General features: G+C 41.9%; 2 protein-coding genes across 2 annotated transcripts; both read left to right on the top strand.

Annotated features, from left to right (window-relative positions):
- The first annotated feature begins 4,620 nt into the window (after positions 1–4,620).
- On the top strand, positions 4,621–9,534 carry LOC123062793 (mitochondrial import inner membrane translocase subunit TIM50). Its single transcript, XM_044486459.1, has 10 exons — positions 4,621–5,023; positions 5,140–5,234; positions 5,585–5,621; positions 6,288–6,349; positions 6,440–6,553; positions 7,256–7,360; positions 7,435–7,530; positions 7,934–8,090; positions 8,240–8,342; positions 9,063–9,534. Exons 1-10 carry the CDS (start codon positions 4,738–4,740, stop codon positions 9,103–9,105), a joined length of 1,098 nt encoding a protein of 365 aa, XP_044342394.1. The 5' UTR covers positions 4,621–4,737; the 3' UTR covers positions 9,106–9,534.
- Positions 9,535–10,770: 1,236 nt separating this feature from the next.
- On the top strand, positions 10,771–14,543 carry LOC123062799 (basic salivary proline-rich protein 1). The gene is made up of 7 exons (XM_044486472.1): positions 10,771–10,987; positions 11,061–11,138; positions 11,821–11,859; positions 11,951–12,460; positions 12,543–12,647; positions 13,745–13,927; positions 14,031–14,543. Exons 1-7 carry the CDS (start codon positions 10,895–10,897, stop codon positions 14,154–14,156), a joined length of 1,134 nt encoding a protein of 377 aa, XP_044342407.1. The 5' UTR covers positions 10,771–10,894; the 3' UTR covers positions 14,157–14,543.
- Positions 14,544–15,361: the final 818 nt, after the last annotated feature.

Below are 15,361 nucleotides of genomic sequence, written 5' to 3' on the forward strand. Positions count from 1 at the left end.
CACGCATCACCTCCTTAATCTTCTCAACGCCTTAAAGTTTTCCTGTGTCTCGGCTTTCCTACAATATGCCTTCATCATTCAAGTTATAACACAATTTGAATATTTCCACGATATGGTCATAAGGGAATGTGTTTTCAAAATAGGCTTTGTTTCTATTTTTTCACACGGTCCAGAAAATTGCCCCCCCCCCTATCCACACAAATCATCAATTTGCACTGATTTATGGGGGGGGGGGGGGGGGGGCTTAACTACTCTCTTATCATACCCATGCAGAGAAAAATATCACCAAGCTCTCGGCGCTCGCTAGCTATCTCCGAGCATGCCACGCGGCTTGCCCCCACACCTCACGAGCCCCCTTGGGAAGCTCATCTAGAGGGTACTCCGGCTATTTGCTCCATTTTTATGATATTTTAGGGGTCCTCTTATTAGTCACTATGTGTGCCAAACTGACGAGCAAACACACATAATGACATGGATGGGCAGTTTCATTTTGTGTCGTCAAGTGGTTCCTTCGTGTGTATCGGTTGTATCTATGTTTCTTTGATTTTTACAGGTTTTCAATCAATTTTAGTTTGCATAAACACACACAAAAATAGTACATTTCTATAAAGCGAACAGTTTTAAACTTTATGAATCTCTTTCAAAAATAAACATTATGATATTTGTGAACATTTCTAAAAGTGACGAACATTTTTTTTCTGATTTGTTTTACACAAATTCTGAACATTTTTAAATTTTTACTATTTTTATGTAAAACAATTGTGAACATTCCCAATGAACCTCAAGATTTCTTGATAGAAAAGTGAACAATTTGAAATTTCTGGAATTTTTAAAACCAATAATAAAAAAATAAAAACGAAAAATAGAAAACAAAACCAATAAGCCATAGCGAAAAATAATAGAAACCAGATGAGAACCTTCCTAAAACTGGAAAAACTGGACTCATGACCTTCCCAAGACTGGAAACCAAAAATAATAAATAATTGGCTTAACACTAATCGGGTCGAGCAAGTCATTAGCTACTCTCTTATCATACCCATGCAGAGAAAAATATCATCAAGCTCTCGGCGCTCGCTAGCTATCTCCGAGCATGCCACGCGGCTTGCCCCCGCACCTCACGAGCCCCCTTGGGAAGCTCATCTAGAGGGTACTCCGGCTATTTGCTCCATTTTTATGATATTTTAGGGGTCCTCTTATTAGTCACTATGTGTGCCAAACTGACGGGCAAACACACATAATGACATGGATGGGCAGTTCCATTTTGTGTCGTCAAGTGGTTCCTTCGTGTGTATCGGTTGTATCTATGTTTCTTTGGTTTTTACAGGTTTTCAATCAATTTTAGTTTGCATAAACACACACAAAAATAGTACATTTCTATAAAGCGAACAGTTTTAAACTTTATGAATCTCTTTCAAAAAGAAACATTATGATATTTGTGAACATTTCTAAAAGTGACGAACATTTTTTATTTTTTTCTGATTTGTTTTACACAAATTCTGAACATTTTTAAATTTTTACTATTTTTATGTAAAACAATTGTGAACATTCCCAATGAACCTCAAGATTTCTTAATAGAAAAGTGAACAAATTGAAATTTCTGGAATTTTTAAAACCAATAATAAAGAAATAAAAACGAAAAATAGAAAACAAAACCAATAAGCCATAGCGAAAAATAATAGAAACCAGATGAGAACCTTCCTAAAACTGGAAAAACTGGACTCATGACCTTCCCAAGACTGGAAACCAAAAATAATAAATAATTGGCTTAACACTAATCGGGTTGAGCAAGTCATTAGCTACTCTCTTATCATACCCATGCAGAGAACCACGGCGTTTACCCGACATCTAATCGCAAGTGTTATTTTTAGCAGTAAACCACACTCGACTCTAATCTATATCTTGCTTATTGCCAGACTGATTTTTTTTTTGAAACAATTGCGAGACTGATAACGAGTCACATAGACGAGCTATATCTCGCGCAAAGTGGCCCGGCCCAATAACGTTGCTTCTTGCATTTTGGGGAACCTTCCAAGGGAGCAACTAGTTAACGAGCGCTTCTTCGAGAGCCTCGCAACGATCAGCGCCACCTGGCGCGCTCTCAGCCATTCGTCACGTGTCGTGCTCTGGACGCTGCCTCTGGATTTTGTTTTTTTCTCTATTTTCCGCGCGCATTTTCAGCTTTTTAAACGGTTTTTTTCCGAGTTTTTTCGACGTTTTGGTTTTCCCCCGATCTTCCTTAGCTTTTCGATCAAAAAAAATTTCCGCGAAAAAACATGTTTTTTTTTCTTTCACGAAAGTCACGGTTTTTTTTTCGCGAGAGGCATGGTTGTGCTTTAGCGAGAGTCACGGCCGTGCCTTCCGGAAACGGAAAAAAACGCGTTTTCTGTTTTTTTTTCTTTCGCGAGAGTCACGGTTTTGCTTCCGCGAGAGGCACGGTTGTGCTTTCGCGAGAGTCACGGCCGTGCCTCTCGGAAAGGGAAAAACAAAACGCATTTCCCGTTTTTTCTTTTGCGAGTCGCGGTTTTGCTTCCACGAGAGGCACGGTTGTGCTTTCGCGAGAGTCACGGACGTGCCTCTCAGAAAGGAAAAAATACGCCTTTTCTATTTTTTCGCGAGAGTCACGGTTTTGCTTCCGCGAGAGGCACGGTTGTGCTTTCACGAGAGTCACGGCCGTGCCTCTCTGAAACGAAAAAAAAACGTGTTTTCTGTTTTTTTCCTTTCACGAGAGTCACGATTTTGCTTCCACGAGAGGCAGGGGCGTGCCTCTTTCGAAAAGGGAAAAAATCATGCTCCTGGTTCGGTTTTTCGGCCGGTTTTTTCGTGAAAAAAAAGTTCGTCAAAACATATCAACATGGTATCTAGTTTTGAAGATCTCGACGCGAGGAATCCAATGATGAAAACGGTTCAAGATTTGGACGCACGGTTTAAAAGATAAAACGTTTTGAATAAACGAATCTATGAAAAAAGGAAAAACTCTCGGTTGCGACAAGTGGCACGCTGCATCTCCGCCACTTGTCGCGACTTGGGAAAGTGAAGTGTTCTTTGCAACGAGTACTCCTTAATTAGTGATTTCGACCCTCCAAAGAGCGGCGGTTTCGGAAACCTTCACACGGTTTTGGAAGGTTTCCTTTTGATGTCTTATATTTTGGAACAGGCGTTGTATTTTTTTTCCACTTTTCTATTCGTTTTCATTTCTTTTTTTCTCTTCCAAGTTCATGAAGCATTTTAATCCTCCCAATTTTAATGTATAAACATTTTTTTACTTGTCATGACCATTCTTTAAATATTGAGCAAACAAAATTTGACATTTACATGAACTTTTTAAAAATTAATAAAGATTTTTAAGTTTGAAGAACATTTTTTGAAATGGTATAAAGATTTTTACATCCTATGAATAATTTGGAAAAATTGTGTGGACAACCTTTTACATTCCAGAACATTCATTTAAACTCTCATGAACAAGTTTTTCAACGTGTGAACCATTTTTTGAATGGTACAAACATCTTTGTATATCTCATGAAAATTTTATTAAAATTTTGCGGATAATTTATTTTTCATTAACAAAAAATAAAACACAACTAATCATATTTACCAACCTGGTGGACATTTTCGGAAATACCCGATGAACATTTTTAATACATGATGCATGTTCTACAAATTAATAAAAGAATTCAAAATGAATTTTTCAAACATTTTTAGCGGAAAAAATTCTTATATATAGATGGTACATACGTTACAAATGAAACGTACTACAATACATTTTTTTCAGTCTAAACACACTCCACTTTATTGGTTATTGAACAAGTCTATAGGGATAGAATGTAGATATGGAGTATTAAGGAGACACACATGGAGCCCTAAAGAAAGGCCTAGAGTATGTTTAGTGAGACTATGTGCCTCAGTATTGATTCCTCCTTCCTTCGAAGATGAAGGAACATCGAGAAAACTATCGTGATGTAAGGTTGATCTCCTTGATAATACTAGAGTGTAGCCCACCCGTATTTCTGTGAATGTCGTTGATTACACCTTGACAGCCTCAAGCTAGCTGCACGTCTGTAAGCGATAAATCGAAAGCAAGTGAGAGCGCTTGGCGACAGGCCAATGCCTCCAAAGATGCTGGGTCGGTCATTCCAGGACATTTTATTGCCGAGGAACCTAGATAGTTGCCGGTGGAGTCCCTGCGAACTGCGTTGTAAGAACCCTCTGTCACGTCACGGGACACGGCACTGTCCACTCGAATTTTTGCTGGGCGGGATGTGTGAGCAGCCAGATGCTGTATCATCGGTTTGCACGTCTGAAGCTCTCAGAGATAGATCTGGACAAATAGATTAGTGGCTAAAACATTTTAGTTTTGAGATCCATAAGAAAGACATATTTGAGCAACCATTTTGCAGGTTATATCAAAAAAAAGTTGGAGAATTTTTCGCAGGCCATATCAAAATGGACCTGTCTATTATCATGATGACCTGTGGAGAAGCTAGGTAAGGCCCATCTGGTTGGCCCAGAAGCCCACGGCGGAACCCCGACAGCGCCGCAGGGACGCGCAGAGTTCCGGCTTCGTCGCTGCCCTCCGCTTTCCTCCGCCGCAGTTGAGATCGAGTTCGTGTTTGGCATTTGCTCGCTTAAACCCTCCCACCTCCGCTACAAACCAAACGCAAACCCCACGGAACAATCCCCTTCTTCTCCCCTTCTTCCTTTTCTTTCTTTTCCCCCAAGCCAGCCCGCCCCCCGCCAGCCATGCTCCGCCTCGCCGCCGCGAGATCGCGGGCCCTCCTCCTGCCCCGGCCCGCCGCCGCCGCCGCCCCCTCCTCCTCCTCCTACTCCTCCTACGCCCGCGGCGCCCCCTCCCCCTCCTCCTACGCCTACCGCGCGGCCTCCTCCGCGGCCGCCGCCGAGGAGGCCGCGGCCGCGGCGGCGGCGCCTCCCCCCGCGGCCCGCAAGGGGTGGGTCAGGGGCCTGCTCAAGTTCGGCGTCTTCACAACCCTCGTCGGAGCCATCGGCGGCGCCGGCTACGCCACCCACGGTGCGACCCCGCCGCCCTGATCTCTCTGCTCGGGCGCTTCCTCCCCGTTTGGGGCTCCGCCTTCTCACTTTTGTTTGACCTTGCCTTGTTTGTTTGTTCCTTCCCGTTTGCTGCAGCCTACTCGCTGTCCGAGATTGACAAGAAGACCCTCGAGTTCAGGAAGGAGATGACCACCCCGATCCCCGTCGCGGAGGACGCTTCAGAATTAGAGGTAATAATTAACCAATGCCGCGCCATCTTCCCGTCATTGCCTTTGCTTCGTTGCTTGCTGGAGTAGTAATTTCGCTAGGGGCAATATATAGTGTACCTGATTGGCCTATTGGCAGCTCTGTTTATTGTAATAAGCTTGTAAGGGAGAGCCTCTCTAGCGATACAGAAACATGCAACATATTGTTAAACTATCACTATGTTCTGTCACAAGGTCCATGGTATCCAAAATCATCAATATACATGTATGTGATGCAGAAACAAATGGAGGTTGTGGAAATAAACTGCAGCTAGCAGCTTTGTTGTGTGTCAAACTATGTCTAACACTAGAGTGCCTGTGCTTTGTCTGTGCAGAAATTTCGGGCTAGGGCTTACGAAACAGCTATGAAAGGTACAGGCTATGGCAGCTTCCTTCTTTTATTATTGTTATATTATTATTATTATTATACTTGCCTTCCTTTTTTTCTACTACCTGAAATATTTTTTTCCTTTTGGACCGCAAGATTGCTATATTACAGTTTTTACTCTCTTGCTGTTTGTTTTCTACCTCCTCTCACTTCTTTCCTCACTTGATGCTTTTGTACACGTTCCAAACACTTGATTGAACAGTGATCTGACGACCATTATAGTAAGTAGTAATAAATTAAAAGAATTCTCCTCAGTGAGTGCAATGAAGATTGGAATTGAATACAGTTATGCTGCTACTCCCTCTGTTCCACAATAGATGCTGTTCTAGCTTTCACATTTTCTTCCTAAATACATGTCATTCGAGGCAATTCTTGCCATCCTTTCCTTTGCATACCCCAAAAAATTATTATTCACAAGGTTCGCTACTATGACTAGAGTAGTACCCACCCATCCAGTAGTGATAAGTGAGGTAACTAAGGGGGCCTTGGTGGGATGGGGTTGTAAAATCTTAGAATGGCATGCTTGTGCAGCGGATGGTGTCTTCTGAATACATAAATATAGTCAAAATTATTCCTTGAGCTCCAGTATACCTTTTTGTTTGCCACCTTTTTAATACTTAATACTAGTCGTGTACGTTTTGGTACTGCAGTTCCTGTTGCAGCGATAGAGCTTTACCTGGAAATTAGGGCCAGAATTGAAGATCATGTTGTGGTTAGTTACGAATTATAGTATTTCCATTTTTTATCTAACAGTTGTATTTCTAGTAAATGTTAATAATCACACCAAATATTTGTTTGACAGGGCTTTACTGAACCCGCATCAGACAAACTGCTACCAGATTTACATCCGGACGACCAGAATATCTTCACCCTAGTTGTTGATCTGACTGACACTCTTGTATGCAATGATTGGCAGGTAGAGTGAATGAAATATTTAGTCCTGTTTTGATTGTTGATTTTTTCCAGTACTATAACCCAATCTTAGGATTTGATGGGAATGAGTTACTATGATACATGGACTGATATTTACGTTATAAAAAAAAGACTTCCAAGTCCATGTGAGTGGCAATGTGCAGCTTGTTTTCCATGCTGTCAGATAATGTGCTAACAAGTGCAGCACAATATATAACTTAAATGAAACCATCTCTAACTGAAGGAAAACTAATTTTATTTTCATCTCTTATTTTCCTAAATATTTATGCACAACTTTATAAATAGGATTCATATCTCTTCATTTGATTGGACGAGACTAGTCCCTGTTGTGCTACAGTACGCGGGAACAGTAGGTCTTCCCATAATTTGCGCTAGGGGCTTGGTACACTCCCAAACGAAGCAGATATTTGTGCCTAGGCATGTAACATGCTCATGAGATTTTCCATTGCCACATCCAGTGCTCGTTTGCTTGGTTGTATCTAGGCATGTAACATGCTCATGAGATTTCCATTGCCTTACGGTAACATAGCAGGATGAGGGTTGAACTCAACTCATCTTACCTATGTTGCTATTAGTTCCATTGCATGGGATAATTCATAAATTGTCTTTCATTTTTTATCCTCTTTTTATTTTCCTACTTGCGCAATTCAGGAATATCAATGTAATGTTTTCTCTCTATGTAAAGCGTGAGAGAGGTTGGAAGACATTCAAGAGACCAGGAGTTGAAGCTTTTCTGCAACATATGGCAAACATGTATGAAGTTGTTGTATATTCTGATCAACTGCAAATGGTAAGTTGTTTTTAACTTATCCTTCAGGTAGACTGTTATGTTAATACCCTAATGTCTACATGTTTCACTTGTAGTATGTGGACCCTGTAGTTGAAAGGTTGGACTCAACGGGTCAGATACGCAAATTATCAAGGCCTGCAACTAAGTACCAAGATGGTAAACATTATCGGGTATGAAGACTGCCTGGCTTTACTATTTGAGCAATAAGCACACTCCATAAAGAATAAAACATTGTCAGTAATAGTGAATATCATCCATTTTGCTGTTTTATACTAATAATCGCCTTTCAATCATTCACGGTATGTGCTCGTAAATAAGTATGTGAGCCTATACCCAAGGATGCATGTAAATCAATATGGACACTAATACAGTATTATAGTATTCTTTCTATTGTAAATTAAGATCGATGCTTGTATTGTTGGGAATTTCAAGAGAAGTGAACCATTCAATTGTGTATTTATCTGTTTATTTGTTTATTGGGTCAATTATCTGATATGTGAGCCATCACCAAGCCTTCCGTTTTGTTACTGTATGATATTTCTCCTTTTAATATTTTTTGTCATGCTTTACCAGGATTTGTCAAAGTTGAACAGAAATCCTGCGCAAGTTCTTTACGTCAGCGCACATGCTCTTGAATCTTGCCTGCAACCTGAAAATTGTGTTACAGTCAAACCCTGGAAACTTGAAACTGATGACACTGAGTTGCTGGATCTGATTCCATTTCTTGAGTGTAAGTTTACCAACACGTCTCCTGTATCCCTAAAAAAACATCTCGTGTATTACGGCATTACCATGTGGTTCTTGGTATCTTCGTTGTTGTCTTCTGAGTCTGTGACCTCAAAGTGCTAAGTGTTAATGATGCTAACTTTTATATTACAGATCTTGCCATAGCAAGGCCTTCTGATATTCGGGCAGTGCTTGCTTCCTATCAAGGTCATGACGTTGCTAAAGAGTTTCGCAAGCGTAGCAAAGAACTGGAGAGGTAAGCACATGGTTACATTCTACTACAGGATGCCTGTCATTTAGAATACTTTAGGTTTGCCGTCTTTACATTTACCAGTGAAACTCTCTTTGTGTGGCATTTGTTGTGGACTGTCATGGTTGCATTCTACTGCAGGATGCCTGTCATTTAGAATATTTTAGGTTTGCCGTCTTTACATTGACCAGTGAAACTCTCTTTGTGTGGCATTTGTTGTGGACTATCATGGTTACATTCTACTGCAGGATGCCTGTCATTTAGGTTTGCTGTCTTTACATTATTATGAACGTGATATATTGGTATAGATGTTCCGTTTCAAAAAAAAAAAAATATTGGTATAGATGTCATCAGTGTAACTACATGAGTGGACCTCTCTTTTGTATGGCATTTGTTGTGGACTGTCATGGCAGTTGTGTATGTTGTTTAGTTGGTACGCCTTATGCACAAGTTGATCTGAATTTCGAAGTACAGATTTTTTTAGGTGTTGTGCCGGACTTGGCAATTATGTAGTAGAATCATGCTTCCTTGAGAACCACACCAATCCCAGTAGTGCAAAATTAGGACATTGACCTTGAGTGTATCAGATTTCAAGCTTAGAATGCGTGTCTGGATTTTTGAAAATCGGCTTATCTAGGATCAGCTATTTGTTTGTTACACAAACCTGCTATTATTATTATTTTTTGCTTCTGTGAATTGAATGGCCATTACTTCACCATCTTACAGGCACAAGCAACAGAAGCAACGTACGAGCATATGGCGGCGGTGATGGATCTGATCTTCTGGAAGGACAAAGCTCCAAATTGACCTACCTAATCCTAGCTGCGCTTGTTTTTTGTTGGAAGGAGAGCATACTGAGACTCCTATGCATTGCATTTCTAGTCAAATGGCTTGGTAGTTTTGGGCAGTTTAGGTTGCCAAACATTACGACTGATATCAGCACTCATCCCATCTTCTTATAACGATCTCCATTTCTTGGGCATCTCATTCCCATGTGAAGAATAGGCTATATGTATAGCACACGGTCTCTGTTAAGAGTTTGAGACCACGCCACCAAGTTTGCCTTATGCTTGGTTGTCAGAACATGCGTTGAGATGAGGCGGTTTTTCTTAATGGTCCGTGGTCATTGCATTCTCTGTCATCGTGCAGACATTATCGACTTGGTGAGAAATAATTTAACAGTGGTTTTGTGACTGAATCGTCTCATCTGCACCAAATTCTCTTATTTAGTGGCATTCTCGGGTTAAATTTTTCTTTAATCAGGGTACTCCCTCCCACTTCTTCCCCAAATCTTATGCGTTTCTAGCATAGAAGCAGTGGCGGAGGCAGGAACTCCAGAAAATCGAGGTTGGGGGTGGGGGGGCTTAATGAAAAAGGGGAAAAAATATTGCTCATTGTAATTATACATGGAAAAGCAAGATCATGGGGCGGGCCATGCCCCTGCTGGCCACCCCTTGGCTCAGCCGCTGCTTGGGAGCATATGCTTCTGCGCATCAAAAATGCTTTTTAAATGCCAACTCTTTTTAAAAAAAATGTTGGGTTCATGTCACACTCGAATGCTAAAAACTTAATCATTTTTTATGTGTCCAAAAAACAATTTTGAATGCCAAATGTTACGCTTCTTTTTTATCGACGAAGCACTGTTATCCCTTTTCCATTCAAAATTGTCAAGCACGCTTGTTACACTAACAAGAACATCTACACACGAAATCCACTTTTTAAAATTTTATTTACTAGTACATATTTTGAATTTACTGTTCATCCGAAAACATATACACCCTAGAGCCAAAATGGTCATGCCATTCTTTCTTTGTGGAAAGGCAATGTTTTTGTACACTCGATGATATCCATTGACGAAAGAATGGCATTCAAATGATGTTACACGCCTCGGTGACCAGACTGTTTTTCTCATAATCCTATCATTTGATTTTACACGCCTCCCTTGCATCCAACGTTTTTATTTGTAATTATAAGAACTTCGATAATCTGTGTCTTGCATGAATCTCTCTTATAAATTCTCCGTCTTATAAATTCCCAAATTCCCGAGGTTCTTAGGGTTGTTTTGACTTGCGGGGCGAAAGAAAGATACACGGAAAGGATTCCATCGTCATCCAACTTGAATCGTGTAGGCCTAATTGACTCGCAATAGAACCATATGATTTCTTTTTCAAGAGGCACAAGTAAATGAAGAAACCCTAATAAATCGAACCCAAAAGATGCCATTGGAAGGGAAAGAAAAGCATACAACACGCATATAAGTTTTTCAACAGTTAAAATTCTTATTCACAAAAAAAACTTTGATTTTTTTAATAAAGCAGGCCATCACAGAAAAAAAATTCGTCGCAAATTTTTGAAAAAGACATGGTACTTTTTTTTTCTGGTTTTAGAGCATGGCCCCTTTTCTCCGCAGAAAAAAGGCCTGGCCCACATCAAGGAGTCGACCGACCGGGCCACAGACAAACACAGGCTTGAAGCTCGCAGCACGGATAGCGCTCTCCGGACTCCGCCCAAATCGCCGCCGCACCGGCTCCGGCCGCTCCCCTGCTCCCGCGGGCGCCATGACGGCGAATCAGCCGGCGGGCGAGGCCCTCGCGACCCACATCTCCGGCATGTCCCGCCCCGAGATGTACGACCTCATGTCCCAGATGAAGGTGCGCCCCCCAATCCCCAAACCCTACGACCTCCCCCTCCCGGCGTCCTCACCCGTTTCGCCTCGTCCCGCAGGCCATGCTCGACCACGACCAGGAGAGGGTGCGCCGAATGCTCGTCGAGAACCCCGACGTCACCCGCGCGCTCTTCCGGGTGAGTCCTCTCGCGGCCTGCGCTGCTTGCTAGGGTTTGTGGGTTTCCCGGTACAGATTCCGTGTGTCTATGCAGGAAGGGGTAGGATAAAACCCCATGCCTGTCACAAATGGTAGTCTCTGAGCATCTGGTGTGAATTGCTGGCTACCCCGGTTAAACCTGGCTCATGTTTGCATAGGGAGTGGAAATCGAGGGCCATTTATGTTGTAAAAACATTATAGGTTGCTCTGTACATGATTTTGATGGAAAATCCAGCCATAAGAACATGCTGTATAGTCGTGTTAATGTTGATAGTGTCACCAGAGGGCGTTCACACCTGTTGTTTCTGTATGGAAAGAAAATGGACGAAGAAGAAGAATGTGTGTCACACGCTTATGTTTTTCTAGCAAACTTGTATAAAAGACTAAAACCGAATCCACCACTTGTTCTAATACGCCTGTTTCCAATGGTTTGTTCAATTGTTATAAGCATTCGAATATGCATCATTAATGTTTTTGCTTTTGTTCTCATGGCAAACTTGCCTTGTTATCTTGCAGTCAATATAGGATTATTTGTTGTGGTATCTGCCTACATATGTGAACTTTCAAGTTTCAACTTGATTGTTTTGCTCACAGTGATGGAATCTGTTACATGCATTTGTGCTGGATGAATTTCTCATATAGTATTTTTTTTCTCCTTGCAGGCCCAAGTGGTTCTCGGAATGGTCAAAACACCTAAAGCTGTATGTAACATAAGTTCTTTGACGTTTAATATTTGGATTATTAATGTTGAAATTGAATCTTTTTTGTCATCAAATGCTTGTTGTTCCACAGGCACAATCTTCGGACATGCCCCAGCCAGCAGTTGCTCAGACAACTCCTCCTGCATCAGTTAAAGCTACAGTACAAGATCATGTTAACTTGCCCCAGCCTCCCGTGCCTACCAATCAACAGAATTTGAAACCTTCTGGCCAATTTCCATCGGGCACTTCTAATCTGACATCATCTTTGGACCTTCCACCCATGCCAGCAAATCCACCACAATCAAAAGGATACCCTATTCATCAGATGCATTCTGCATCAGCACCACAGTCATCTCAGTATCCAAATGCTACCATGCCTCCTCATGCTCCTCCACAGTATTCAAATGTTCCATCTCATATGCCAACAGTGAACAGTCAACCACAGCAACCATTGCAAAATCCTGGAATGTTTAACCAGCAATTACAGCCACCCCTGCCCCAGTTGCCCAGGCCACCTTCCATGCAGGCATATACACATCAGATGCATCAGCAAATACCCAATTCATATGGTCAGCACATGTTGCAACAACCAATGTTTCATGTAAGGTTCTATACTAAATTTATGTGGTCCTAATAACTAGATACTCGTCTGCAAACTAACCATGATATTTGGAATTTCTCAGCCAGGCGGGAATCCACAAAATTCTTTCTTTACAGGTCAACAACAGCAGCAATTACCCAACCAGCCACCACCATTGCCGAATCAGCCACCACCACAGCTATACCAGGTGTGATATCGATATGGTTAATTTGATTATGCTGTCTTGAAGTTGGCTTTTTCCTCGTGTAAAGAAAATTGCAAGTATATTCCTGAATGTTTCTGCCTTTCCGCACCATTTGCTATGCAAAATCAGTTTTAGGATGTAAATGAAATGATGGAGTATTGTTGATCTGCTATTATCTCAGGAGTTTTAGATCTCGAAGAACCATGCATGCAATGAGTAATTGTTAACTAACCTCTTGCTATCATAGGGTAGTAGTCCTGACTGCTGTTAAATTATCTGTATTAGATGACATATTATCAGCATTATGAAGTAGCGGGTGAACTGATTCTTATCATGTATAATCCAATAGACTAATATTTCACACATGTTGGCCTACATGACAGTTAGCATTGCCTTCTACATGTTTTACTTGGCTAGGTTCTACAGTTCTTTTCGTTGTTCTGATCTGATTGACACTTGACATTATAAAAAAAATCAGTGCACATGCAGTTCAAACATTACTATTTTTTCTTGCTGCTGTGCTCCAAATTCTTTACCACTATGTCATTATTTATTCTCCCTTTCATTATTTGTAACTGCTCATAGGGTTCTTGCTCGGACAGTTGAACCAAATGCCAAATATAGCATGCTTAAAATGTTTTTGTTTTCTCAGCAAGGACCGCATATTCTAGTTATTCTTGTTAGGACATCACAAAAATTGAGGGCTCATATATAATATCTAATCCATGGACAGTTTTAAGCATCTCTTCAACATTTTTCGCGCATAAACTCCTCCGCAAGCTGGTCATTCCATGTTCTCTTGCAAAGATTGAATAGGAAACCCTTAACAAGCCAGTTTGAGGTTTAATTCATGTCTTGGGTTTTGTTGACTTATGGATCGCCAGATTATTGCTGACTTTTTGGACATCAAGCACAACCTGAAATTTAGTCTTAAGGACATCAAGCACAACCTAAAATTTGGTCTATGCAAACCACACATCACTTCTTAGATACGAGATTATTGTTGTTCGCCAGATTCTAACAGTCCCACCTTATCTGTGATGTGTCGATCATGGACTCAACAATCAACAGTTAACTCTTGTAATTTGTCTGTTTAACAGGCTAATTCACATGTGACCTCGCACTACAATTCCCAAAGTATGCAAGTCGATAGATCAGCTCCATGGGGGCGTGGCAACCAAGAAGCATCGTCGGCCGGATCCCATTTCCCTGGACAATTCCAAGGTCTACCTGGACAGATGACCCAAGGGATTGGCGGCATCCAGGCCCGCCCAGAAGCACCTGTAAGTGTCCCTGCAACTGCATTTTAGAACAAGTGGTCATGTGTGCTATGTTTTACCCCTTTTCCTAAAAATTGAACCACTCACGTGTTATTTATTTGAGCAGTTGACAGCCGACATGGAAAAGATGCTAGTACAGCAAGTCATGAGCATGTCGCCCGAGCAGATCAACGTGCTGCCCCCGGAGCAACGTCAGCAGGTGCTTCAGCTGCGAGACATGCTGCGTCAATGATGTACGCGACGAGCAGCTGCCCGAGCAGAAGAATGACAGTTCAATAGAGCCGCGCAGATCAGATCAAGTGCTCCATGCTCGACTTACGCTGTCACCGTGACATCTTCATTGTTCAAGCTGATTGACATCCCTGCTAGCCTGCCGCGTGCCTGGGAGTGTGGTTGTAGAATGAACGCTTAGCCCATTTCGTTATTTATAGGCAGCTCTTTGGATATATACATTTCAACTGATTGACAAATGTCGCGGCATGATGTGGTACTCTGCTGCTGCCGCCACAGTTTTATGCCGTGTTGTGATTGAATTCCGGTCCTTGTCTGATGACGGGTCTAGCTCTTGAGATGACTGGTTGATATAATATGAGAGTGGTGGTAAACGTTCTTGTTTGTACTCCTTTTTTCTTTCTTTCGGATCTTTCTTTTCTCAATTTTGTATTGTCTACGTGCTATGATGTAGAACGTCAGAAATTGTCTTACATTATGGGACAACGGGAATATTTTCTTTGAAACTTTTGGCATTCAGTTATCAGAACTACTACACTAGTCCAAGCATTAAAAGCTTTTCATGGTTGTTGCAAATTTGGGGCCCTATGTAACTATGTAAGGTTTGAAGGTTCCAAGAATGCAAGAGTATATAAGGTTTGAAGGTTCCAAGAACGCAAGAGTATGTATAGAAGAAAAGATAAATACCAAATGGACTGTACAACTACATGGGAATGTGTAATAAAAGTTCACAAATCAGGCGCATAAGGGCATCTCACATCTCCAAAGCTGACCCTCAAATCTACCACAATCGGCCGAGCTGTCCGAACACAATTTGTCATCCAACGCAGTCCTGCCAATGTGACCTGCTATTTGTTTTCCCGCAAACTGGTGTACGACTCTGGAGTTAATTGCACAGAAGTACCACAATTCAGGCATCACATGCAGATTGGTACCACGATTGCTAATTTTTGCGTGTCAGTACCAACATTGGTCCAAATTTTTGCAAATTGGACTAAAACGCGTATTTATACGTATTGACGCCCGATCCGACAGGTCGGGCCCACCCGTCAGGTCCCACGCTGGCCAATCGGCGCGTGCCCGCGTGCTGACTAGGACGAGCCGGTGCGCTGCTGTCCTAACCGGCCCGGTCGCACCAGCTCCAGCCCGGCCGCACCATTCCCCTCTCCCTCCTCCTCCTCGCTCGAACCCTAGTCCATGGCGTCG

This window comes from Triticum aestivum, chromosome 1A (genome assembly GCF_018294505.1).
Source record: "Triticum aestivum cultivar Chinese Spring chromosome 1A, IWGSC CS RefSeq v2.1, whole genome shotgun sequence".
Classification (NCBI taxonomy): Eukaryota; Viridiplantae; Streptophyta; class Magnoliopsida; order Poales; family Poaceae; genus Triticum; species Triticum aestivum.

Bases quoted from the DNA above. Each gene is read 5' to 3' on its own strand.
- LOC123062793 (XM_044486459.1), top strand. From the start codon at position 4,738: ATGCTCCGCCTCGCCGCCGCGAGATCGCGGGCCCTCCTCCTGCCCCGG. The intron at 7,361-7,434 runs GTAAGTTGTTTT...TTTCACTTGTAG, and splicing joins ATTCTGATCAACTGCAAATG to TATGTGGACCCTGTAGTTGA. The intron at 8,091-8,239 runs GTAAGTTTACCA...TTTATATTACAG, and splicing joins TCTGATTCCATTTCTTGAGT to ATCTTGCCATAGCAAGGCCT.
- LOC123062799 (XM_044486472.1), top strand. From the start codon at position 10,895: ATGACGGCGAATCAGCCGGCGGGCGAGGCCCTCGCGACCCACATCTCC. The intron at 11,139-11,820 runs GTGAGTCCTCTC...TTCTCCTTGCAG, and splicing joins TCACCCGCGCGCTCTTCCGG to GCCCAAGTGGTTCTCGGAAT. The intron at 11,860-11,950 runs GTATGTAACATA...GTTGTTCCACAG, and splicing joins TGGTCAAAACACCTAAAGCT to GCACAATCTTCGGACATGCC.